General features: G+C 33.1%; 1 protein-coding gene across 12 annotated transcripts in view; it reads right to left on the reverse strand.

Annotated features, from left to right (window-relative positions):
- The window catches only part of LOC105209978 (protein scalloped), a 245,133-nt gene that overhangs the window by 34,351 nt on the left and 183,686 nt on the right, over positions 1 to 27,096 (reverse strand). For 11 of the 12 annotated variants that reach the window (XM_054232383.1, XM_054232380.1, XM_054232381.1 and 8 more), the window contains 2 exons: positions 4,775 to 4,911; positions 173 to 311 (listed from right to left, as the gene is read on the reverse strand). In XM_054232383.1, the coding sequence (XP_054088358.1) occupies positions 173 to 311; positions 4,775 to 4,867 (232 nt within the window). In that variant the 5' untranslated portion in view covers positions 4,868 to 4,911. Of the gene's footprint in view, positions 1 to 172; positions 312 to 4,774; positions 4,912 to 21,891; positions 22,368 to 27,096 lie in introns of those variants that run through there. The other variant, XM_011180686.3, reaches the window with a different exon arrangement.

The raw sequence follows: 27,096 nt of genomic DNA on the forward strand, positions 1-27,096 counted from the left end.
AGTTTTTTCATACTGCTTTGAAATTAGTTATTAATATTGGAAGTAATTGTATTATTTACTTCCTCTAAATTATATGCTGCTGTATATTTTAATATCCTTATATAATACTCTTCCAAATAGTTCTATTATATTTATTTATATGTTATAATAATATATCATTTCATTTACTTACCATACATTTTACCCTCATCGGATAGAATGATTTTTCGTCGACCACATGGCGGATATATGGAGAGTGCCTCTTGAAAACTCTGTTCGATGTCCGGACTCCAAACACCTTCAGCATCGGCAGAGGAGAGATCCTTTTCGTCCTGCGACAGGCATGAGAAAAAGTAGAAAAAATGATTAATTAATAAGTGAAAACAAGCATATATATAATATTATGAAATCATACACCTACATATGTCTACATATAGTGCCATTTAACATTTCTTTTTTAGTTTTCTTTCAGCGCTGAAGCATAAAAAGTGTCACAAAGGCGCATTTAATGTGTGGGAAAGTGCACTTTACACATTAAGCAGGACTCTTTTTGCTACATAATCGTTATTGACATTAATGAAGGGGCAAGTGTGTACAATTGTATGCATGCATATGAGAGCGCATATGAAGCAAGGACTGGGGATGTGTTATATAAACCAGCTGGTGTTGATACTTTTCGACAGTTACTCGTACTTATGTATAAATGTGAATGTGTTTGTAAGTATTATATTAAAATGGTTGCTGATTGATGCAAAGTGCAAGTCATTCTACTTGCTGCTCTCACACGCTCTCTTCATGTATCAGTTGCTGTACAGTGTACGCGAGTGTTGCAAATTGTTGACATACATTTTAATAATGAGACCGGGGATTTGGAAGTAAAGTAAATATTGTTCGAAAAGAATTTTTGTCGAATATAAGATTTCCTTGGAATACAAAAAAAAATAGTTTTTTGTTAAAAATATTTTATTTGAAATTGATTTCATTGCTTTTAATATATTAATATCGACAAGTATGGAATAATTGACTACTACCTTTCTTAAGGTTTGAGATTTGAGAAACATATAGTCCAACCACCAGTCAAAGAATGCTACCTATGGGTTCTGACATTAGTATTTTGATCTTTTTTGTGTTTATGTTCGAAATTTATAAATATAATACAGTTGATCTTCAATAACTCGAAGTTCTCCATAAATCGAACTCTTGAATAGGCAATAGAAGTAAAATTCTATACAAATTGCCCCCCATAACTCGAAGTCTTTCTAAATAGATTTTTTTATGGATTATGGTGAATCGAGCTAGAAAAGTTCTACTGTAATATATGCATTAATTAAAAAAAAAAATTTCCTAAAGAGATTTTTTTATACTAAAGAGGCGTCTTCAATCTTCTTTTTTAATGTCTTATGCTAAATTGTACAAATAACCTTGACAAAAATTAATACTTGAAGATATTATAGTTATTTTCGATATAGAGACTGTAAGTCGGTATAAAATAGGCCATAATGTATAATAGACGCAGCAAAAATTGAAAGCACTGCTAGTGTTTATCCAAGGGATCTTAAGGGAGAATTAACATTCTAAAGCCTTCAACCTCTGCCCAGAGTGTTCTTAGCTCAATATAATCCAATTATAATTCGATTGTTTCCACCAAGTACGATAAGAGTAAAAACCATTTTTTTAATACACCTATTACGAGCTTAAATATTGATAACAATGCATTTTCAAACAAAAAAAAAAAACACAAAATCAAATGGTTTTTGAATAATTATTATTCTAATTTACTTTTTTCGCATTTTGGTTTCTAATAGTATTTTTATTTCGGTTTTTATTTATTTATTTTTCATTTTTTTATATTATTTTTTAGTTTGATTTTTACTTTATTTTTTTTTATTTCAATGAATTTTTTAAATCCACTTTTCATCACACTCAACCCACTGTACCTCGTCACATTACCACGGCAACGCTTCGCGCTGATATTAATGATGCCAGTCGGCGATATATTGAAGTGCAGCATCGTCGTACGTTCGTTCTCGCTCGTAGCAGTAATGTGAATTTCATTGTAACGTATACAACAACAACGCAAACAGCAACAGTGTGGCACTCAAGCGTGTAAATTCAAGTGGCTTTAATTGTCAATGAGTTTTAATGAGCAATTTGAGTAGCTGCTCAAAGCAGAGCACACACACAAAAATACATCCTCCATGCAGACAAGCGCAAATTTACACCTACGCTGGGGTCCAATTATACATACATACATCTCTCATTTGTATAACCATTTGTGTTTTATGAGTGAAGACCAGTGGCAACGCCAGTCGCCAGCGACCGCCTGAAAGAGATGCCAATCTAACGGTCTGACATTGACGACATGCGGCAACTGTTGCTATTGAAGTTGCTGTGGCGATTGCTGAGGCTGTTGTTAGTCGAGGAGTGCTAGTCATACATAGGTCATATGCGGGTTGCGGGTGGCGAGCAGCTGAGGAGGGCGTGCACCATGGTGTTACGGTTATGACAGCGACTGCGGTAATATAATACAATATTGTCATATGCAAACCACTGTTGTTGTTGTTTTTGATTTTGTTGTTGTTGATTTTTTTGTTGTTATTATTGCTGTTGTTGCAGTTGGCATTGTTGCTTGTGCTGCTGTTGCTGTTGGCAGCGCCCGTGTCAAATTGCATTGATGAAGTTAATAATATTTGAAGGAGTCTGGCGACACATGCAGAAACGCACACACACACATACAAACTCTCAAACTCATATACACTCATACATATGTATATGTCGACCCTTCCAACAACACCAAAGCGTCATTAGAATCACAACACACACCCACTCACATGCAGGCAAACATGAGTTATTGCGCAATATTATTTACATAAGCATACATTTCGGCGCATATGCGTGTGGGTGAGTGTGTTGGTGCTTCTATTTGTTATCCGAAATTGACTGCAAACATATTTGTGGTCAAATGAAATTTCAGGCATATTTGAAAATTAACTCGTATTGTATTTAATTTGTATTTTATTTTCTGGTTTTTTATTACACGGTATTTATTACTTTACCACCACTACACACACACAGACACATACACCGGGGCACACAAATGCCAGCCAGCAATGCGTTTATTGTTACATTAACGTTTTCGCGCTTATTTAGTTACATTTTTCATTTGATTTTACATTTCATTTGCATGGCTTTTCTGCTTGTGGTTGTGCTTGTTGTTGTTGCTGGTATTTTATTGTTTTTGCGTGCAATTTTGCGTTTGCGGTTGCGCGCCTAAACAACCAAAATGTAGTTCAATTGCAATTGAGTTAAGTGCCATTTTAGTTAGTTTTGCCGAGGTATCTGTGTGTGTATGTATGTATGTATGTAATTGTGTGTTAGTTTATTTGACAGCATGAATTTGGATTAAATTATCAAATTTCGTTTTGGTTTGTTGTCATGGTGGGGCAAAGTAATATGGGAACTTCAATGGAAAATGGACTCTCTTTTCACCGACTATGGAGAGGAGTAGTGAAGATGAGTATTGTCAGTTTTCTTATCAAAAATCCCATTATTATTGTTTTTTTTTTGTTAAAATTAATTATTTTCACTGAATTTGAATCAATATTACTCTGTCTGAAATGAAGTATTGGGATATGTTAGATAATTGGTTTGTCAACTTTAGTCAGTCCCTCATAAAGGAAAGAACGGTTTTCTATCTATCTAGTCAGTTATATATTTTCTTTGGAAGATGCTGTCAAATTCGTTTTTGGAGATGAGAGATAAAATGGAAATAGAGAGTGAACACCGAAGATCATTAAACCACAGAGAGTGAGAGAAAGAGAGAGAGAGAGAGATAGATATATAGAGAGAGAGGGAAAGATAGAGAGAAAGAGAGACGGAGAGGGAAACAGAAAGAGACAGAGAGAGAGAGAGAGATGGAGGGGAAAGGGAGAGGGGAAGAGATAGCTACATGCTGAGGTCCTTAAATTGTACTTCACCTTCTCCAAACAGATAATGACGAGTCTAATTCGTTCTCTAAGAGTCGGTCTATGTTATCAGAACACATTAAATTTATATACGAACAAAACTGTCGTTTCAGCAGAGTTCTTTAAAAATCTAATTGGACAATATTATTTGCTGTTACCGTAACGACACTTGAAATTTTGAGACATTGAGCTCTTTAAATCAATCTCAACTTTATTTTAGCTAAAGAATCAATTATTCTGGAAATTATGTATCCAATGAAGAATTCTGCTGCATCTTCTCATAATTTAGAAGAAAATTTTGCTGTATTTTGAAGAATTCTGCTGGCTCTTCTCATAATTTAGAAACAATTTTGCTCATTCTACTTTTGTTATTAGTAATATTCATAATTTTGAGAAGCTTCTTCTATTTACTGACCTCACATCATGAAGTGAATCTGAAACCACAAATCTTTTATTTTAACAGAAATGATGTCCTATTGGTTAACTAGACTGTATGGTTCAAAATGGACTGACAATACGACAGAACAGCCGAAGTGAGCTCAAAGAGGATTTAAACGTTTCTTTTGGTCATTTTGAGATTAGTAACGATTCAGTCAGATAAATAGTGGAATATATATTTAGAATAACAATTATTTAGAATGTAGAGAGCTTCGACCAGCATCTGAAGTTTTTGTTTCCTGCTAACTTTTTTAATTGAGTAGTCTTATAGATACCATAAATTAATATGGCCGAGTTGGCAATATATTTTGAGACTTATATTACGTATTAATCATTCAAAGCTTATTAAAATATATTTTAGAAATATAATTGTCAGTAAATATATAACTTACGTCGCTCATATCGCCGACATCCAAATTTTTACTATCCACCATACTGCCATTTGTGTCTGCCGGCCCTAGCGCACCCGGCGGGCCGGCACCCATCGGTGGCCACGGCGACGTAATGGTGCCGGGACCGACTATACCGTCTGTAAAAAAAGGAAAAAAATTATGAAATTAGTTGAAAAATTAAATTAAGTATTATACTATAGTGAGAATAAATAAAATCTGTGGCTTTGAAAAATATTTTTTTTTAAATAGAATTTGATAGATTTTTTTTTTGAAAATATTTGACAAAGGTATATTCTAAAATCGTCCCGATGACTTTGGTTGCAGATCTTCTTCAGTAAAGCCACTTTAAGCCAAAAACAAATTTTCCATCAAAATCCTTTTAAAATATACATTCAACAATTTTGTCTACTACTTTCATTTTTTCAAAACACAGTGTTGTATTTCATGTTAACAATGACATTTTCATTGGCAGCTGCTACTATTTCACAAGTTAATATGAAAAATGTTGCTCCAGTGTGTGTGTGACAATCTCGTTAACTCACAGCTAATCTACGACTGCAGTGCAGTGTTGCATTTTTTGCCGCGTCTCCGTTGAATAATGTTTTTTCTGCAAGCCTACAGCGCAGAAAACTTAAAAAATATGGGCGAAAAAAAGAAAAATAAAGAGACTACAGAGCCACTGACAGCTCCAATAGTAGGCGTAGAATACAATTTCGCAACACTCAGCTGCTTGGCAATAAAAAAGACGCCAGCTTGAAAAAGTGACTTAATAGAAATGTATGCACGTCAGTCAGTCAGACAGTCAAAAAAGTGGAGTTTGGTCGGAGAGTGGACAAAAAAATGGGAACTCCACGTTGAAATGTTGAAAAATGTGCACAATTTCGCATGCAGTTTATTGCCTTTTGTGATTTTGACATTTTCTGCATGTTTCCAGTGGGCGGATGCGCTGCGAGTGACCAACATATGAGCGCACCAACACACCGACATACACTTACAGAGACATAGAGATCATTTGAAAACGTGATTTAGCAGCGTGCATGGACTCACGCCTAACACTGTCTATGCAGCGCAGTCTGTGAGCCACTCTATCCGCCCGTCCGTCTGTCTGTCAGTCAGGCAATTTGTGTCTCGTTCCAACTCGCTGCTGGAAATGGAGTCTGCCTGCAAAGCGGGCAACCGAAAAAAGGCGATGTTGCGACAGTGTTGCATTAGCGTTTGCACGCCTCCAACGCCATCGCTCTGGCCGTCGTCGCCATCGTCATCGTTGGTAATTGATGTGTGACATTGCAGTAGCCACAAAAATTTGCCAACTGTCTGCTGTCTGCTGATGACTGCCAAATGTCCAGTTGTCTATTGTCTGCGTCCCTCCGTTCGTTCGTCCAGCCGTCGCGGCTATTAGCAATTTTTTTTGTGTCGGTGTGTGTGTATGGCGTCACTCAACAGAGTTGATTTATTTGTCAATGTGCGTGATGGGACATTTTTTTGTACTACAACAAAAGCAAAGTAGTTCCTCGTTTTTGCGGGCGGCTGATGTATTAGTGTTGTTGTAAAAACTATATTAGTGCTTATGGCGTCAAATCTAATTATTCAGCGGAGGAGAGGATTTTTTTAAGATCTTTGATAATTTCAGAAACCATTAAAAAAAAAATGTTTGTCATAAAAACTTTTAATATGGGTTTCAAAAGATATAAATACAACGAGAAAACCCTAAAAAAAATTATTTAAGAAAAAAATATCTTCAGAATAATTTTTAGTATATTTGATTAGATTAAAAAATATTTCGAACTGTTTTTTTTTTACTTCTTAGTTAAAAGCAATTTTTACAACCATTATATGCCGTGGAGCTCGTATAATTCTTAATTCATGTTTTTAAAATTTTTTTAGTTGACTAGAGAGTCATTTTGAAAGAAAAATTTGTGAATAATGCAAGATGACATGACAAAAGAAAATATTTTAAATCTTAACTTAAGGCTCAAAGCTGTGTTCAAAAATAAAAAAAAGTAATTCTTTAATGTTTGGGACCATTATGTGTGCTTCAGTACCGATTTTTTTATTAAGAATCTTTGCTTTTGGAATAGCCAGAATATTTTTTAGAATTGCTAGGAATAGCAAATTGGTATCAGAGTACTGGGATTCGAAAACTGCATTACATGTCTGAGAAATAATAGAACATTTTCAAATATCTTTACTAAAATATGTTTCAGAATAATTCTTCATTTAATTTTTAGTTAAAATAGTTTTCATTACCATGATACTAAAAAATTTTTACTTTCTTATTTCTGTTCTCACTACTTTTATTATTACAGTTATTTCAACATTTGTAGCAAAAACTTCGCCTTCGCCTTCAAATGCATATTTGAAATTCAACATTTCTTCAGTTCTTTGACACAAGCAACAAAAACGCATGAAATATTCCAAAATATGAAAGAGTGGAATTTATTTATTTTATATATTCTCACTTAAAATTAAACTAATGGCCAAAAAGGGTTGAGTAAATTCAAAGCAACAACTGAGCCAGGTGCTTGTCAAAACTCACGCACACAACACACAACACACAAACACCCAAACAGAGATATTTGAAAATTTTCCTTGTGGATAACAAAGGTTGAAAAATGAAAATCTTTGCACCCCTAAGCATTTTTATGTAAATCTACCATGTCTGTGTGTGTGTACTACATTCTTGCTTTCCAAAAGGGAAGTAAAGAGTTTTGCAGCAAGCGAGTTGAAAAGTTTCATCAAAAGCAGTCGGGATAAAGGCAAAATATTACAAGAAATTTGCCGTGCGAATATCAAAGCAAAAGAAAAAGCGTTAGCTAACGGCATTTTTGAGTTGTAGAGAAATATGAAAGCATTCTTTTTATTTTCTGCTTAAAATTAAAAGCCAAATAATTGTTGTAGTGAAGAATTTTTTGAGAAAGGTAAGCGAAGGGGTGCCAAAGGTTACTGGGAATTTTATAAAATAAATATTTAAATGAATTTTTAAATATTTGAATTGTAATTTTCTCATAATTTAAGGGAGAGTATTGAAAGAATAGCCGATACAGAAAAAAAGTGTAACTATAAAGACATAGATTTAATTTATGATTTTTTTTTTTAATTTTCAAGATTTAGTAGGTTTGAATTGATGTTCAGGAAGAAAATCAAAATCGTTTCAATTAAGACAATGCAATATTATGAAGCATAAAAAGTTATACAAAAACAAGTAAGGAAGGGCTAAGTTCGGGTGTAACCGATCTCGCAATTTATTGATGTAATTTTATAAAGATAACACAATTCGACCCATGTATTCGGCATAAAGTTCAATAGAATAACGAAAATCATCATAAATAGTATATGGGGACTGAGGTAATTCCTAAACCGATTTCATCACCAGGATACAATGTATCGAAGACTATACGCTCACTTAATTTAATATTACTTATAATTAGGTATATAGGATCTGGGGGAAGTTATGACCCGATTTTTACCATTTCAGGTACAGAGAGAAACTGTTATAAGAAAAAAATTCAGAGGGAATGAATTACATTAAAATATCTGAGGGATTTACCTAAGTATATTTTCGGGGAAAAATTACCTTTAGGCACTGAGTTCTTCATATTCGATATCAGGGGCCTTGAAAAGTCATGGCTCGATTTTGACAATTTTTTCACAAGTGATGCAACAGATCATATACAGTGTTTGCGTAATGTTTTATTTCGCTATCTTCATTGGTTCCTAATTTATATATTATAAAGTGAAGGAATAAGATGAAATTCAAAAATGAGTTATATGGGAAGTTGTCGTGGTTGAGAACCAATTTCGTCCATTTTTCACACGTGGGTGTCAAGAAAATATTATATACAGAATTTCATTGAAATCTGTCTAGTAGTTCCTGAGATGTGGTTTTTGACCCATAAGTGGGCGACGCCACGCCCATTTTCCATTTTGTAAAAAAATCTATTATACTCTGTGCAACAGGTTGCGAGAGTATAAAAATTGGTCTCAAATGAGTTTAGACCTTCCTTATTATTAGTTATTGTTGACTATTATTCTCAAAGCAATCAATTCGCTAATACCAAGCCCGAGCCACTCACATTTTAAAAGTTAGAAAAGGAGTACAAAACACCGCATTTCACTTAAAGCAATCAAATAGCAAGCGATTCTCAGAAGTGACGTCTCCGAGGTGTTCAATGCGTTTAAGGCGCGATAAAACTGTCGTGTTGATTAAATTTTATTTCAAGTGAATTATTTATAAGCGCGCTGTTGCCACCACTGTCAGTTGCTAATATTCGCAAGGCTTTTTGGTGTTGTTGTAATGGAATTTATGCACTTGTAAGCAAGAAGCCGTGCCTCCAGTGCAACTGACAGCTGAGAGCAGCACCCAAGAAAAGAGAAATAAGGCGCAAGCAGTGTGGAGCAAAGGGCGCGAGGAATCTGGGCACACATGCATACATATATATTTACATGTATGTATGTGTTAGAAACTGTAAGTATGTCTGTGTGTGCTTCAAATACTTTCCAACTGATTTATGTTTTTGTGTTACATTTGAAAATTATTGCAATTTTTCGAGCTTATCTTCAACAACAATGATAACAAAAATTACAACAACAAAAAAAAAGTAACAAAAAAATCAGCTTGCAACTAAATTAAATGCCACACTCTTTCATTGGTTGTTGTTGTTGTATTTTCATAACATTTGAAATATAATCGCATAGCTACAACAACCAATGCTGTGTGTCCAAGCGCCACACGCTTAGCAAAATAATAATTTATTCATTACCTTAGTGCTAAAAACAAGAAAAGACAAAACTGCCAGTCTTTCCCTCTCTCTTAGCGCGTGTGTTTGTTTGTGCGCAAGAAAAGTCAGTTAGCTAAGCGCTGTAGACACACTGGGCATTCACATTCGCTGCCACTGCAACAACACGCTGTGAGGACGCGCCGGTCACGCTGCAAGCATGCCCATGCATCATTGTCACACATAACGTTATTTATGTAGATGAGCGACACAAACACACACGCACACGCATACACAGGCAGAGAGACAGACACACACTTGTTTTGGATGCGTGTGTGTGTGTGTGTGTGTGTGTGTGTGAATGAATGTCCTGCACTTTGACTGCCGCCACTTTAGTTTATTATGTGCGGAAATTTCGGTATTTGCACGTACATGCAAGCGGACTGCTGCTGAGTTGACACACACACCAACACAGGTAATTCATACAAGTATGTATGTATGTAGGTCTGCTTGTAGTGTTCAAATGCATGCGAATTAACTGAAAACGTGTGTGAAATATAAAAAATGCGAAGTCAAAGCGAGTGTGTTTGGTAGAGTGCACTTGTACGCGCTGGCACTAAGTGCAGTGCTGGCCATTTCTACCATTTCTAGCTGTAAATAATACGTGCATAAATACTCCTTACCTCACTTTGCATGCATTTCATTTTGACTACAAATATATTTTACATAGAAGGTAATTTATGTGTGCGCGAGAGTGAATGAAAATAAAATGAATTGGCTTAAAGTATTGTAGAAGTCAGCTAACCTTTTAGCTGAGTGAGAAGGTATAAAATATTTTTCTTGTTAAAGAATGTACTCATAGGAAAGTAAGAGAATTGAAGTTGGAATTTAAAAATATACATATTTATTTTTTAAACACTCCGGGTGCCACTTCCATACTTAGAAATTGAATTTTCCATACATAGAATTTGATAATAACACCAAATCTACTTTTTTCTGGGTATTGGACAAAACTATTTTTTCCCAGGAGATAAAGTCGGAAGTAAAAAATTGTATTCTGCGATTTTCGATGTTAGCCTCCAATATCGAAATATTTGAATTCGAAGTTCGAAAAAATGGACTATTTTATATAGACTTATAAAATAGTATAAATGCCAGGATAGAACAGGATACATTTAATAACAATATTTAAGAAAAAAATTTCGTGGAAAAAATACATACATTTCATTTGTTCAACAATAAGAAAATTTTCATTTTCGTATTTTCAGCATAATTTTAAATCGTTCTTTACTTTAGAAATCCCTCCTCTCTCTTTATTCCTCGAATTTTATTAGTATTGCGCCTAAAAGTAGGCAATTATATATAAATTCTAGCAACTTTTGCTCATATACCGTTAATTGACTAAAAGAAAACTGCATGAAAGCGGTAATACGAGAGTTCAACAAGCCGAGAGCGTCACTATTTTCCGTTAATTTTTATTATTAGCAAAAAATTATCGGGGAATTTTCCTTAGCAGCTTTTTCCGATAATTTGTTTTTCTCTCATTTGCACACCCTCTGTTTTTTACGCTCTTCGTGAAAGTGCTAATTGGAACAGTAGTTTACTGTTGCCAGTCTTATTAATTTTGCGATTTTTTGCGAAAAAATGTGTACAATAAATTTTTAATTTGCATGTAATGACATGAATAAATCCTTAAAAGTATATCGGGTCCACAATTTTTTAAGTTCTTAGATCTATAGGATATAGAATATATGTTTATATTCAATCAATGCAAGCGATCGAGTAATTCACGAAGGAGTTACCACAATATTGAGCCCTACTAGAATAAATAAATACTAGAATAAAGCGGTTTCTAATCTTTGAAAACGTCATTAGACATGTTGGTCTCTTAAGGTATTATGAGTTTAAAGAACAGAGATTTGATCTGATCCAATACAGTCCTAATTCACTTTACCATAGTCCAAAATAAGAATCAATGTTTCGCTTTGATATGGATTTACTCCTTTAGCTGATCCTACTATGGATATATTCTTTGTGTGTTATGATTTGTGATGTGAAAAACGGAGATTTAAAATAACAGCTTCTACCAACAAAAAATATCCTTTGGCGTCCCTCAGAAGAACATTTCAATTACAATGGGTACTTGATGATCCTTAGAACCTGGTTTTCTTCCAAATATTATTCTTGAAAGATTGTTTCCGAGATGAATATGAGAACTCAATGAAAAGAATTACCTATATGTATACATAATTAGAAATTTTTTCATAGTTTTGAAATAAGTCGATTAGAGATCGATGTTGAAATGGTGCACCAAAATCAAGAACAAGGTAAAGAGAGCTCTCCCATAAGAGTTCGAAATGAGGTTATAATAGAATTGAACATTTACATATAACTTTTTTTTTAAGCAGTTTTTTATTCAGATTTTAGTTTTCTAAAATTCGTGGGTTCGTTAATAAAAATTGACTATTACATACATAAATAAGTATGTGTATCCACGTATGCATATTCTTCATATTCACCTTAAAATATATGTAAGTACATTCACTAAGAAAAATAGAAACCTCCATTCATTCATTCACAAAGTACGTGTAAAAGAACACCACGAATGGCGGCGTGTGCGTGTGTAGATGAGTGCTCGCGCGCTCAAATAAAATCAATTGCCAGTCGTCGTCGTCGTGCTCAAATGTCCTTCCAAGAATTGCCGATAAGAATCTAAACGGTTTTCCCATAAATTTTTTTTTCACTTAACTTCTAGCTTCGTTCATACATTTAGGTGTTCGCCCAGCGGCAAAGTGTTTGAAGTGACATTGGCAGGTATTTACGGTAATGACCCAAATCAAAGTGAGGGAGGAAAGAATTACGAAAAAAATTAAATTTTTAAGAAAAAAAAATGTCTAAAAAATGGCTGTTATGTAGGTAAGCAAAGTAGCGAAATAGAACAGATAATTTACAAGGATAAAGATGGCAATGGAGATAGTAGTCGGCTTAGCGTATGAATCAAATAGTGGTGCCTTAGTGGCATCGCTAATAGTGTCGCCGCCTTTGAGGTAAGATTTAATGAAATATTGCATGGATTTTTGAGAGCCTCATTTGCAGTGAGTCAACATACAAAGGTTATGTTGTGGGTTTTTATTGTGGAGAAAGAGATTCGCGGCTTCTAATTTGCTTGAGTTTACTCATGCAGGAAGTTAAAAAATTATTAATGACTAAGCTGTCGAAAAAAACGTGTGGTTGAAGAAATTGCTAAAAATATTGTTTTTTTTTGTTGATTTAAAAGGGGCGTAAGTGTAAACTGCGGTTTAAAAAAAATGAAAAATATAATTGAAATAAAAAAAAAATAAGAAATAAAATTATTTTTGGGAAAATATTACGTAAACAAATTTTAGAAAAAAATTTTAAAATTATTTTTATTAAAATTTTACGTACAAAATTTTTGCAAAACAAATAGTAAAAAAATTTAAATTTTTTTTTAAATAAATTCGAGTTTTCTAATCTAAATTTAATACCAAAAAATGTATGGCGCATTATTTTTAATTAATGGGCGTAAGTGTAAAATGCGGGTTAAAAAATAAAAAATAAAATGAAAAAAAAAATAAAACATTAAATTAAAAAGTTATTTTTATGAAAATATTACGTAAAAAATTTTTGAAAAAAAAATTAAAAACTATTTTTGTTAAAATATTACATAAAAAATTTATGCAAAAAAATTGTTAAAAAATTTAAAAATTTTTTTAAATAAATTCGAGTTTTTTGAACTAAATTTAATATCAAAAAATTTATGCCGCATTTATGGCGCATTATTTTTAATTAATTTATATATTTATTTTTTTTTTCCAGCCAGTCACTCAGAGTACACGCCTGTTTTTCGCTGCTTCTTGTTTTCATTAACAAAAAAAAAAATAAAAAATAAAAAAAATTGTGCGTAAATAATTTGTGAGGCATTAACCCGTAAGTGAAAAACGTGTTTGGCATTTCTAATGAAAAGGGCGCAAGTAAACAATAAGAACAACAACAACAACAAACAAACCAATATTTGCTCAGAAGAATGTGGAGAATAGACAAAGGAGTGAAGTCACTGCGATAAGCTGACCAGCAGCGCACATATTTTTACAAACAAACTTACATACTTACATATTTATAAATATACATACACACACACAAATATAAACATTTTTTTTTTACTTTTATAAGCCAAAAGTTATTGCAACCCAAATTGCTTAGCTTGTAGCTTTTAATAAATTTAGTTGTTGTTGTTATTGTTATTATCGGCAAGCGCATTAACAACAAATTAAATTACAAGTGTTTTCTTTCTTTTCACTCTATCTACATAACAATAAGTTGAGTTAAATGTGGAAAATACAAACACGTCACTTCGCTTTGAACGGCACAATCGCTCAAGCCGCCGCTTATTTTGGCTTATCACAACAACAACAAAAAAGCGCTATACAGCTGTTTTGCATAAGCAATTAATTAATTGAGCGCGGCGGTACAAGAAAATGGAGAAAATGCCAGAAATGAAAATAATATTGAGAGTGAGTAGAGTGACCATCAAATGGAGTAATGGATTATAAATTTTTATTTATCAAAAATGCATTTTACATAAATTATTTTCGTTTATCGCTGGGGTAAAATCAAAAGTTTTTCGGGGAATTCAATGAATTTTGTTTTTTGTTGCTTTGGTGAATCAACGGCGTTTAAAAAAAATCAAAAATTTGGTTGAAAATGAGTTGTCACACACTTTCATACAAAAATACTTCATACATACTTACAAATATTCAGAAAAACATTAATTCATACTCATATATATTCATAAACATATTCATCGATATGAATCTGTAGCGCACCTGCTGCTTAGCATAAATTCGTAAATATACATAAATACACTTAAACATACATACAGACACAAACTTTAAACTCATAAAAGCTCATTAACATATTCATTTGAGAACCTCTTTTTCTATTTCTACAAGCTGCTCATTTAACCATAACTACGCTGCAAGCGAAAAACAAGCTGCTCTTCATTACCATTCACACGATCAACTCAACTCGTCTGCCGATTGCCGCTTGAATTAGCTGTGCGCCAGTTAGCTCTAGTAAAATCTGATTTACGAATTTGTGTTAAGTTTCAAATAAATTATGCTAATTTAATGACGATTTGTTAATGTTGCACAGAAAACATAACAAAAAAAGCACAAAAACAACAAAAAACAATTGGATCACAATAATCATGTTAAGGTTTAATTTGTATCAAATTTAATTTTAATTTTTTCCTACTTTATTTTGATGAGTTAAATAGAGTTAAAATTTGACTAAAGATTTCGACAGCTGATTTTTCTAATATTTTTAGTAAGAGTCATATATAAATTTTCTTTATACTAACAGCATATTCGATTGAGTATAAGAGAATCCTATAATCCGACAATCGTAACTTAGGGAAAGTTAATGCTCTTTTCACTTGCCCAATATAATCTCCAGCTTAATATTAGGTCTCTACAAATATTTTGTTGGATTAATGTTGATACAAATGTCCAAGATCGATATAAAACGATTTAATCGACCAGTGCTTGACCCCAGAGACATCTATCGGAAAACGGCGGAAGCAAAGTTGTATACCTAATATATATATATATCTTCAAAATATTGTTTTAATATAGATTAGTTTTGATTATTCTCTCGAAAGAGAAAATTATCAATCGTCATTATGTTTAGAAAAGTCAACACAGATATGATAGATTAGATAGTTATTAATCCGATTTTTAGAATTACTGGATTAGTAGATTTGGACTTCACTTAGTCTATCTGCAAAAGCTGCCTGGAAGAGGATGAAGGATGACGGAATATTGAATGCCCCGAGGATGTTGAATTTTATTTTATTAATTGTCTAAGTGTGTATCCTTTTTCAGGGATCAGCCTTCGTACCTAACCTAACCTAACATAGTACTATCTCTTAGGTAACAAAGTCAAAACCTCCTTTATTAAGGAGTAATGATTGGATCGTTGTTTTGTCATAAATTATCCATTGATATTGTTTCAGAAGTATTTTGAGTAGTATACTTATTAGGAACTGAAGTACTTGAGAGACATGAAGTATTCAGTGAGCATCGTGAGAACGTTAGAAACTTGTATCTGTCGAGAAACTTGTAGTCGATTGATATATATTAGCTGTCATCGATTGGCTAACTGCTATAGACAAGCCAATCGAACAAACTTTCCAAATTTGAATACAAACTGGCAGCACTGAAATCGAATTGTAGGTTCTTGGTCGCACTGAACTCTTCAACCACCGTCTATGTCTAACGTTTTCTGCAACAAATTTACTTTTTATTCAAGTTTTTTATTCAATAAATTCAATACAAAAATACTAACGATTTATCTTCGCCTGCCCTTTTCAATTTCAAATTTGTGGATAACAATTTTTATTATTTTGACAGTAATTTGTTCTTTGAGCCGTTCACAATAGTAAAATGGTTCTAAAATGAGTAAAACAAAACTTGGTAGCACTCAGCAAGCGACTATTGAAATTTTAATGAGGTATTCGCATACTCTCCAGCACGAATTCAACTAGATATCTTTGTTGTTGCTTTCACATGTAAAATTTTTGACAGGCAAGCAGCGTCCAAAGATAGCGAGCAGAGAAGTGACCAATCGATGGCAGCTATTATATATGTAAATTATAACTCTGAACTCACTCTTTTTTAATATACATATAACTCTGAAGATGTAAACAATTTTGATAGCTGAGGCTCTCAGCATATCTTACGAATGTGGAATATTTTATTGTACAATTTCAGAATTGAAGTTATGAAAAGATTCGAAATAAAATATAAAAAAAATAAATATATTTTTAAGTAGGTAAATCCCCCTTCAAAAGGTGCTAAACTACCGTTGGCGTTGCGTAAATACGCCATATCGGCGTTTAGCTCGTAATCTTTTTTGGCAGCTTAAGCAACGCCGAAAGCAAAATATTGAAAGCAATGAACTCTAATTGGAACCAATACAATGGGCATGAGTATGCGGCCAGTACGAAATTTTCAGGTGAGGGAAAATTGTTTCTTTCATAAAATTCAAAATACATATATATGAAGATAGATAAAATAATTTTCAAAATGCTAATTAACTTAAATTTATTAATATAAGAAATAAAAAGTGAAGAAATATAAAGGGTTTTTTACCAAAAATTAAATTTATTGAAATCAGCTGATTTGAAGAATTCACAACAGCTGTTTTTAAAGAACATAGTTTCGCTATTAGACATTATTTTTAATAAATTTTGTTTGGAAGCACTTTCTCAGAACTTAGTCTACATATGAGGTGAATAAATAATGAAACAGGACTCTCTTGACTTGACTTCTATTTCTTTAATATATTTAAATATTCTCACTCTACGCTTTCCTGCTGGGTGCTTCTGAAGGAAGGTGCGCATATTTCTGTGCGGCTGATTGTAAGTAAATAGAAATTTAAATTCATATTTTGCCGCAAGCGAGACACATCATTTGCATACATACATATACATGATTCTTAATGATATACAAGCGAATTTTTGGCATAACTTTTTTTTGCGCACTCACACGAATTCCGCACATACCAAGGGTGGGCATACATATCGACAAAATATTCTTCGTATGTATGTAGGTGCTTGTGTGAATATGAAATGATTTTTATTTTTAGATTGTGCGGAGAGACGAAATAGCTTAAAATGATTATGCATTCTTCTATTTACATATATTACAATAAATCGAAAGCTGATATATCACCTACACACTCCCTATCACAAGCGATGTGTCACTGTTTTGCAGCTATAGAGCATACAAATTATTTGCTAAATGCGTAAAAAATGCACTTGAAAGGCAAATCTCAAGTGGTTTTTCATTTTACGCATTTGTCAAACTTTGCCTATCCCAAGGGGTGACTTGCCGAAGGTTCTAAGTGAGTGTGAGGGCTGATGGTTTGCAGAATGGTTTCACTGGCAGACAAGCAAAAAAAGCAACAATTTGCAATGCCTTATTGTTATTGTTGTTCCACTCTTCATAAAAGGAAAATTCTTTGCAGCCTACCCCCAATGACACGGCCACCACCTTCAACCAAGCCATCATTGACGTCGCCATCGCCGGCTCAATATGCTGCAAAGCAGGCTGACAGCTGCCACTTGCGCGACCAGTTGAGTCTGCCACATTTTGTTGTGTCACTGTTTGTTGTTGTTTATCTGTGTGTGTGCAAGTGCGTGTGTTAGCGAAATAAAATAAAATAAAACAACAACAACAAATCTAAACTTATATAATATGTAAATTTAAATCATTTTGTCAGCAGGCGCTGGCGCTGAGTGTGTCTCTGTATGTGCGAGTGTGCGCGCGCGTGTGTGTGTGCAATTTCAATTTTGAGGCTATTTTTGCGCATGAAAGCATGCTATGAAAAGTCCTTTTGGCATAAACGATTTCTGTTTTTTTTGTCATTTTGTGGGTTAGTAATTGCTCGCTCGATTATATCTTGCAGCGGGAGTGGAACATGTATGAAAATGGGAAAAGTTTACAAGTGGAGATAAGAGACTGGATTTTTTTTTTCAAAAATATTTCGGAAGGGTTTACTAAAGAATAAGTGTAACGGAAAGCAACATTATTAGAAGTAGTGATGCCAGTCAGATTAACGCACAAATATTTAGATAAAATTTGTACTCATCCAAAAGTAACTAGTTGCGGTCTAGTTTCAGAATGATTGGTTATGTTGGATTATTGAGTTGAAAAATTAGTTTTTGAGATTAAATTAAGGGTGATTAGAAAATAAAACACAACAAAAATATTTGGGAGGAATTTGTAGAAGAAAAGACTATTCAAGGTCGCCTTTCATCACTCAATCTCCAGCTAGTTTTGTTTAACACAAAACAAACTTCCAAATTATTGTTTCTCACAGCTAAGACTACTCATTAGATTTAATTTAATATGTATTTAAAAACTGACTCCAAAATAACTAGTTGTGGTCTAGTCATTGAAAAAATATTTTTAAATTATTAAGCGATTTAAATTACTGAAATTTATCGACTAATAAAAAATATTAAAAAAATATATCTTAGAACACATTCCAAGAGAACTAGTTACAGTCTAGTAACGACAGAACTAGTTATAAATTAATTATTTCTGAGCAACTTGTTTTATTTTGAAAAAAAAGTATATAAAAAACTAATAATTAAAAAAACAAAAAAAATAAATTTTAATTAAATTTCCAACTCAACTAACCCCTAAACCAACCTAGCCACCAACTCAACCCAGTAACAAATCGAGCGCCAAACTATTTTTGTTATTCAACAGTCCTTTCAAACGAAAATAAAACCGGTTATTAAATCAAGCATACTATCAACTATTGGTCATCACATTATTAGTTTTGTAATCATAGCGCCCCTTCTTTGCAACTACTGCCTAACAAAGCGCTTTGAAGCAACACTGGGTCACTGCGCCTTCAGTCAAGCGTCAGTCGGCCGCCAGCTGTACCGCCTCCCCTACTCTATATCCTTGTTTACTGCAGAGCTAACCTTCAGCTGCGGTTCATTAAGTGCTTTTTATATTTTACGCATTCAAAGAGGAAAAAAAGTAGAAGAAATATTTAACAAAGCGCAGATAACTCATGAATTTGATGAATGATGCTCACTCGTGCGCATTTCTATTCATTTTGACGTTTTTATTAAATACTCTAAGCTATCTACATGGGTACGGTCAGTCAACGAAATAGTGCGATGAGCACGCATATCTGGAGATGGGGTGGTGGGTGAATGAGTTCGTTGCGTCCTTAGGTGATTGAAAATTTGTGTTTTGTGCCCACTTGTTGTTGCTTTCAGTGATTCACATTTAATGTGCTGCGAATGTCCTGTCATTTAAATAGTAAGCTTTCGGTATGAGGTGGATCTTTTTTCATTTTTGGCGAATAAAAAATTATCAATTCATGGGTTCTATTTTAGAGTGGTTTTGAGTGAATTAACTTTTTTTTAAGTTATCTTGTGTTTACTGTATCTATATAAAAATATCATATTATATATAAATATTTATTATCGATAAATTTCCCGCTTGATTTCGTAAAAGAAACTTTGGTGAACACAACAGCTTAAATGGGAAACTTCAGATTAAGATATATTCATACCTTTTCCATGAAAGACGAGCCCCGACTTATGATTATCAGCAGAATGAATGTCTGAGAGTAATTATTCTTTCAGATTTTAGTAACTCTCCTTAAGTTTTCAGAGTTCCTATGAGTCCCTAAATACCGCCATTACTTATAAAAATCTTTATAAAGAGTTTCATGGAATAAATTGTGGATTTTTTGCAGATATTTTTTTCTCTTGTTCTACAGTCAGTTTAATTTAGATTTCGGAGTTGTATATATATATATATACGTAGATATATTTTTTTTTACTAAAATTAAAAAAAAAAATCATTAATCATAACTTGAACTTTAAATTGAACAACTTTTCTAAGTATAAGTAAGTATTCTATTCAGTATTGTGTTCCATAAATAAAACCATGAATCATTGAAGATTCGAACGCGCCATTGGTAAGCCTCTCATAATAATTTTTATAATTTTTGGAAGTTTGCAAGAACCACATAATTTAAAGTGTTTAGTAATAAATATTACTCATGAACCACCGAAACAGTGACGAAAAGTCCGACTCAGGCTCGAGTCGTTTCTTAGTCATAGTTTTTAAATGCAACATAAATTCCATATAATATTTGTTGTAAGTACTTCACAATTATTATATTGAAATTAAGCATTTTCATAAAATGGTGCTCAGCCGTGTTTCCAAGAATCTTAGCTAGATATATCTAGGTTTCAGAAACATTATTCTAAATGAGGTACTGAGCCAACGCTCCAAAACTTTGTTGAAGTAAAGTGCTTAAAAACAAAGTATATTATTGGATTGTACCTTTTTAGGTGAAGGTGTTGCCACCTGTTTGAAATTTTTTTAAACCCAAAATAAATGATAATGAAAAAACTATTACAAATTGCCGATGTTGCTTATGAAGCTTACAGTTAAAAAAAAAACATTTTTGAGTAGAGTTGCCTCCTCTATGTAATGTTTAATTTAAGGCAGTAGTCTGCTTTAGAAGCCGAAAAAAGCGTATTTTTATCCATTTTTTTTTAAGGGAAGGAAATGATTGCGGTAAACGGAATTTTAAGACGATAGTGTACTTTATTTAAGGCTTAAAAAACAATATTTATTATTCAAAAATATTGAAATTTTTTCAAAGTTGTAAGTATTTTTCTGGAGCGCCTGGAGTCTGCACTTGTAAATCGGTGCCGGTGATGGAGGTCGTGCGATGCGACTGAAATAGTGGAACCAAATTTTTTTTTAATTTTTATAAGTTTCTTTTCTTTATGAACTAAAAAAAATACCGAAGAAGTTATAAAATTCCAAATTTTATCGAAGTTTGAAAAAAAATTTACTTTTTTAAGAAAAAAATTGACTTTAAGTTGCAAAACAAATAGTTTAAATAATACATTTGTCCAACTTTTTTAGAAGATAATTTAATACTTAAGCTAGATCACTTTGGTTTTTTTTTTCAATCGGACATATATTATTTTTGCTATTGCACCGGCACCGTTTTCTAACACTTGTGAAAATGAAAACTCGAGAAAACGGGCTTTAAAGTCTGCCTGAGCATTCGCACCTGCTCGACGCTCGGCCACTAAAACTGCTCTAGCTTCGAAAATATGTCGAATTGGCCTCTGGAATTTTAAAGACATATTCTTGGATAGTTTTGGAAGAGATTTAAAACAAAACAAAAAAATAGATTTTTTAAGCCTGTAAAGCAGACTACTGCCTTAAAAAAGTTTGTTTCATAAGTGTTTTAAAGGGGTTTAAGAACGTTTGAGAGTTTTAAAGAGTTCTAAGAAGGCGTATAATTGAAACTAAAGTTGAGCTTCCCTAACTCGAATCACCACAATCCACAAAAAACTTCGACTTGGGGAGAGAAGGCAATTTGTATGAAATTTTTTTTTTTTTTCTATAGCCAATTCAGAGTTTGAGTTTTGGAAGATCAACTGTAGTTTCTAAGTATAATTGCCATACATTTTGGAATTTTTCGTATTAAATGCAATCAATACAAATAGCTTTAAGAAATGTTTATATGGCTGATAAGTATTAAGAAGTGTTGTCATATGATAAAAAAGATTGAAAAATAGTTCAATATTGTTAACAAATAAAATGTTGTTTCACAAATTAATGATCATTCGTGCATTGAAATATTTTCAATAAGATCAGTAGTTTAGGATTTGTAGTTCAGTATCATTATCACAGAGGAAGAATAGCATTCATAGTATCTTATAATCGAAACATTGAGAGCTCTTTGTTTTCATTGCGCTTTGGTAATACTTCTGCTTCTTCTTATTTTTATACACCCAACACTTTCAAGTACACTCACCGGATAAGGCCCTAAATTCCTCCAGGTAATCCATATTTTTTGATAACGGCGCCACTTTGGTGCCGTGTTCTTCAGGTTTCGAATAAATTTTGAAATTTCACCAAAAAACTAAATAAAACAATTCTCAAGAGAAGCACTTTAAATAATTTTATTTATTTTTTTATTGATTTACTGATCTTTCAGCGCGTTTTTTAGCACAAATGCTGCATATATATATATATATATTCTTTAGAACCTTTGGTATATGTTTATATAGATTATTTATATGAAGTTGTTGCAATGCACTGCCAAATATTTATTTTATTACGTTTTAGCACACTTCACATTCAATGAGCGCTATAGTGGGAGCACATACAATTTGGTCAGAAACTAGCAAATTTTTCACGATAAACACAAAAATTATTGCAAAGCAAATAACACGCACAACAACAATTGCAAATACAACAAGCACGTACAAATGTATTGTACAAACGCTGAAAATACGCCTGTGTGTGGACAATGCGACACGAACACCACCGCCACGCACGAATATGTACACGAAACTGGCGTGTAGAAGGCAAGGCATTTAGTGCGTTGTTCATTCAAAACAAAAACAGACGAGAAAATAATCAAAATGTCAACAACAACAACAACAACAAGAGTAGTAATAAGTAAAGAGAGAAAAAAGTGAATGAGAGCAGCGAATATCTGTATGTGTATGTGTGTGAATGAGAGTGTGTTTGTGTGTTTTGTTTAAGTGTAATGAAGGCAAAAGGCAATGAATGCCACGGCAACGCAGGATAACTCATTGTTGTGGCGCTAGACACACATAGATATATTAATATATATACAGACTTACTCATAAGCAAGTAAGGCTCGCATTGAGCGCTTTGAGTGAAAGTGAAATTACAAAAAAAAAAAAGTCGAAAATGAGTCCGCTTGTGGTTGTAAGGAAATTGTAGCGAGACAAAAATAATAATCAACAACAACAAAAAAAAAATCTAAATCACTCATCACTCAAATTTGAGTATTTGAGCATTTGAGTGTTTCTAATTGCAATTAGGCAGCTAGAAAGGATATGTGAGTAAGTTTATATATTTATATACATATGTGTATATATGTATATGTGTGCGTGTGTGACATATGCTGTCGAATGAACGCAATGAAAACGTGGTTTGTACGACATTTCCTGCGTTTCACGGTCTCCTAATTTCAATTAATGAGCGTCTTCTACCCTGCGCTACACCTACTCGTATACTCAATATTTGCCGCTTGGCAGCGCGCAGTTAATAATCATAATTCTCATTAATTTTCATGTGGCACTGTAGTGGTTTTAGGCATATTTCTAGGCGAATGTGGCAGGCAAGTATAATTGAATGTGTGTGTATATATGTATATGTATGATTATGAGTGTATATATTTATATAAATGAGTGTGAGTGTGTGTGTATTTCTATGCGCGCTTAGCCATGTCGCGCCCCCTTCGGAATCTCAGGAATCTCGAGAATGTCGACAACAACAACAACTACAAAAAAAATTATAAAAACAACAACAACAACCACAAGCGCTAGCTTGGCTTCAGCAAATGTCGCATTTTATGCGCAAGCATGCTTGTTGTTGTTGTGTTTTATTTTCGTTATTATTGGAAAAAAATAATAATGCCAAGCACACAAAAACCACCCCAAACACCGCGACGACCTTTATTATTTTGTGAAAATGTGCAGCAGCCGGCAGCGCGCTACGTTGGCCCAAATGCATGCTGGCATTGCTTGTTGGTCGTTAGCAGTCAGCCTGTCGTGCCGTGCCATAGGGCAGGGTTGTTCCCCGACAATGTGTGTCCCCCCCCTCTGCCGCCACCACCATCACCAACTCAACGGTGCTCACCTTCGCCTCAACAATTTCTATTTTGGTTTATTAGCGTTCGGCGTGTTTCAGCTGTCCTACGTCGCTCATATGAATTTCACGAAATTCCAATTGCCCCTTTAACTTGCAGACATCGTACACATACACACATACATATGCACGTATGCCTCATTGGCATTCCCGAAAAATTTCAGTATTTCAGCTGCTCATGTGTACTGTTTGTGTTCACTTCGAAACTACTATTTTTACCGCTGATTCCAATTAGAAATTGCAATAAAGTGCGTTCGAAATGCAGGCGTTCAGCGATTACACACATACATAGAAGCATCCATATGTAGATATACCTCTGGTGGTGGTTTATGGTGTTAGCCCTTGGACGCTCACCGCTGATCGTGCTGGTGTTTCACTTGGCTGACTTTATGTTGTGGTGGATTGTTCGTATGGAATTTTTAGGGGTGCAAAGATAGTCCAAAAGGACTAACAACTGCCAGCATACTAATATGTGTGTGTAGCGCAAATGGCATATTTCGCGTTATTTGCGCGTGTATGTATGTATGTGTGTGTATGAACCTCCCTATAATTATGGAATGTTGGTAAGTAAATATTCGGCTAGCGCTACGCAAAATTACAAATCAAATGGAAATGTTAGCATTCTGTGAGCTTCTGACATTCTGAAAGTATGCAAGGCAAGCATATACTCACACATACATACATATATACATGTATATGAGAGTTGAATTGCAGGCAGCGAATGAAACTGGATGAATAATTATTTTTCTATTATTTTGTAAAGTATGATCAAAATTTTTGGTTTGGGATAAAATAAAAAAATAAGTAAATAAATTATTAGAGTAAAAAAAAAATATTCTATTAAACATCTTAAAAACAAAAATATTATATAAGATGTCAAATAAAATATTTAAAATTGAGAACAATGTTAAATAACATTAATGAATTAAAATTATTTAATTTTTCAGCCTATTAGACTAATTTTGAGAACTTATTTTTTTAAGTCAGGTGGCAACTCCATATATTTTGTTCTTATTTTTTATAGATGTCTAAAATATAAGCTTATTGTTTAATTTTTTATACAAATTTATTTATTTTTGTAAGTTTAGATTAAGTTCACAGACTTTGAAATTAATCAGAGGTGGCAACCACTTTCAAATAAATTCTAATTATAACCCATACACACAATTTTAATTTATTATGTATTACAAAAAATTTAAAAATTACAGCAAATTTATTAACAATTTCTCAATTTCTCAAAAAAAGGTGGCAACTCTGATTTACATTTTTTTCTAATAATAAACCTTTTGTGAATGACATATTGTGCAGATATAAATTTGTAATGTTTTCTGCATCTTCTTGTTAATTTTAATTTTCTAAAGAAATATGTATGAACACCTGGTAACCCTTTTTTGTAAATTTTTTTAATAAGATCTCTGCGAATTAAAAAAATTCAAACAAATTTATTAACTGTATTAGTGTGTAAAGAATAAAATTTCAAAATTATCCGCATATTGTTCCAAAAAAAAGTGGCAACCCTTGCCTTCCAACTCTGATTAACATATTTTTCTGTTTTCTCTGAATGCTATATGTAGAAATAAAATTGTAATATTAGTTGCAGCTTCTTGTTAATCATAATTTCCTCAAGAAATATTAACAGTTGGCAACACTTTTTTAAAAAATAATTTTCAAGAAATCTTTTGCGGCTTAAAATGTTTCAAATAAATTTATTAGCTGTTCGAGTATATAAAGATTAAAATTGCAAAATTATCCACACATTTCATTTCCCTTGCCTTCGAGGAAATTATTGGTTTTCATTCTCCAAACAATCTTGGTTACAATACACCGCAAAGGTGAATGCACTCTGCAGCGAAATGTGAATTGTGAAAATCGGCAAACGTGGATAGTTGATAATGAGAATAGTGGATAGTTCACACACAACTAGTTTTTGAAGGATCATAGATGATCCGAGTGAAATAACGATATACAATACTTATTGAGTAAGGCAATGAGGGGTGAGTGAGGGAATACGTTTCACCATAAAAATGAACATAACTGCTTACATTTATACAAATGCATATGTTCACAGCAATGACACTCACATTAATGCAGTGCACCGTTACTGATATTTAGACATATGAGTAGAAACATACCACCAAATGCTCGTTTGCTCACTTTAATCGAGACAGCTGCATGTATTGCTGGCATAGAAAATTGTTTAACGCTGGTTTGAATTTTGAAGAATGGTTATATTCTTTGAAATCCCATGACATTGAAATTGGGGAGCAAAAGGTTTAATAAATTGAAAATATTCTGAATTTGTTATAAATACAGTTTTTAATAAAGAAAATATTAAAACTTAAAATTTTACCTAATTTTATGTTGCCTGCATTTAGGCTGAAGACCCTGATTTTAAATAAAAAAGTGAAAATTGCAATTATTTCGATTATTTAAAGCAACTTAAATTTAAAACTAAGAAAAATAGTATTTTTTAGAAATATTATTTTTTGTTGCCTACATTTAGGCTGAGCTACTTTTTCGTTAAATTTAGTCAACAAATATTGGTTTTATTAAACTTTTTGCATGAAATTGATGTTGTCATCTAACAAATTCTTATTTATACATAAATTTTAAAAGTATTTTCCAAGACCAACAGTCAGCTGTATATAATCTCTTTATTAGACTGGAAAACTGATATAAATTTATGGAAACTTTAAAATAACAGTAGATACTATAAATTAATAATACGTTTAATGAGCTCTAAAAACTTAATTATTTAATTTATAAAATGGTTGGACGAGCTTTTGAAAATTCCCGAAACGCATATTTTAACCAGCCTGTAGGCTACCAGATGCGAAGAATAGCTCAAGCAGTTAAATATAATTTTTTAAACGATCATAGGAGTTTAGTAAATCTATTGTACTGGCAAACCCTACAAGTCACTTCTTATTCCCATCCTGATGTGTGGCGCTGAAGCGTGGACGATGACAACATCCGATGAGACGACTCTTGTGGTTTTCGATGAAACGATGAGCTGTACGATTTATACGATGACATTGACATAGTTCAGCGAATAAAAAGACAGCGGGTACGCTCCATCCATGTTGTACGGATGGATGAAAACACTGCGGCTCTGAAAGTGTTCGATGCAGTACCCGCTGGAGAAAGCCGCGGAAGAGGACGACCTCCACTCCGATGGAAAGACCAAGTGGAAAGTGACCTGGCTTCACTTGGTGTTTCCAGTTGGCGCCAAAAAGCAGAAAGGAGGAATGAGTGGCGCGCTCTGGTGGATTCGACTTTAAAGCGGTTCCTACGCCAAATATATATATGTTGCACTGGGAATCTAATACCGAAG

The sequence above is a fragment of the Zeugodacus cucurbitae genome, chromosome 5 (assembly GCF_028554725.1).
Source record: "Zeugodacus cucurbitae isolate PBARC_wt_2022May chromosome 5, idZeuCucr1.2, whole genome shotgun sequence".
Taxonomy (NCBI): domain Eukaryota; kingdom Metazoa; phylum Arthropoda; class Insecta; order Diptera; family Tephritidae; genus Zeugodacus; species Zeugodacus cucurbitae.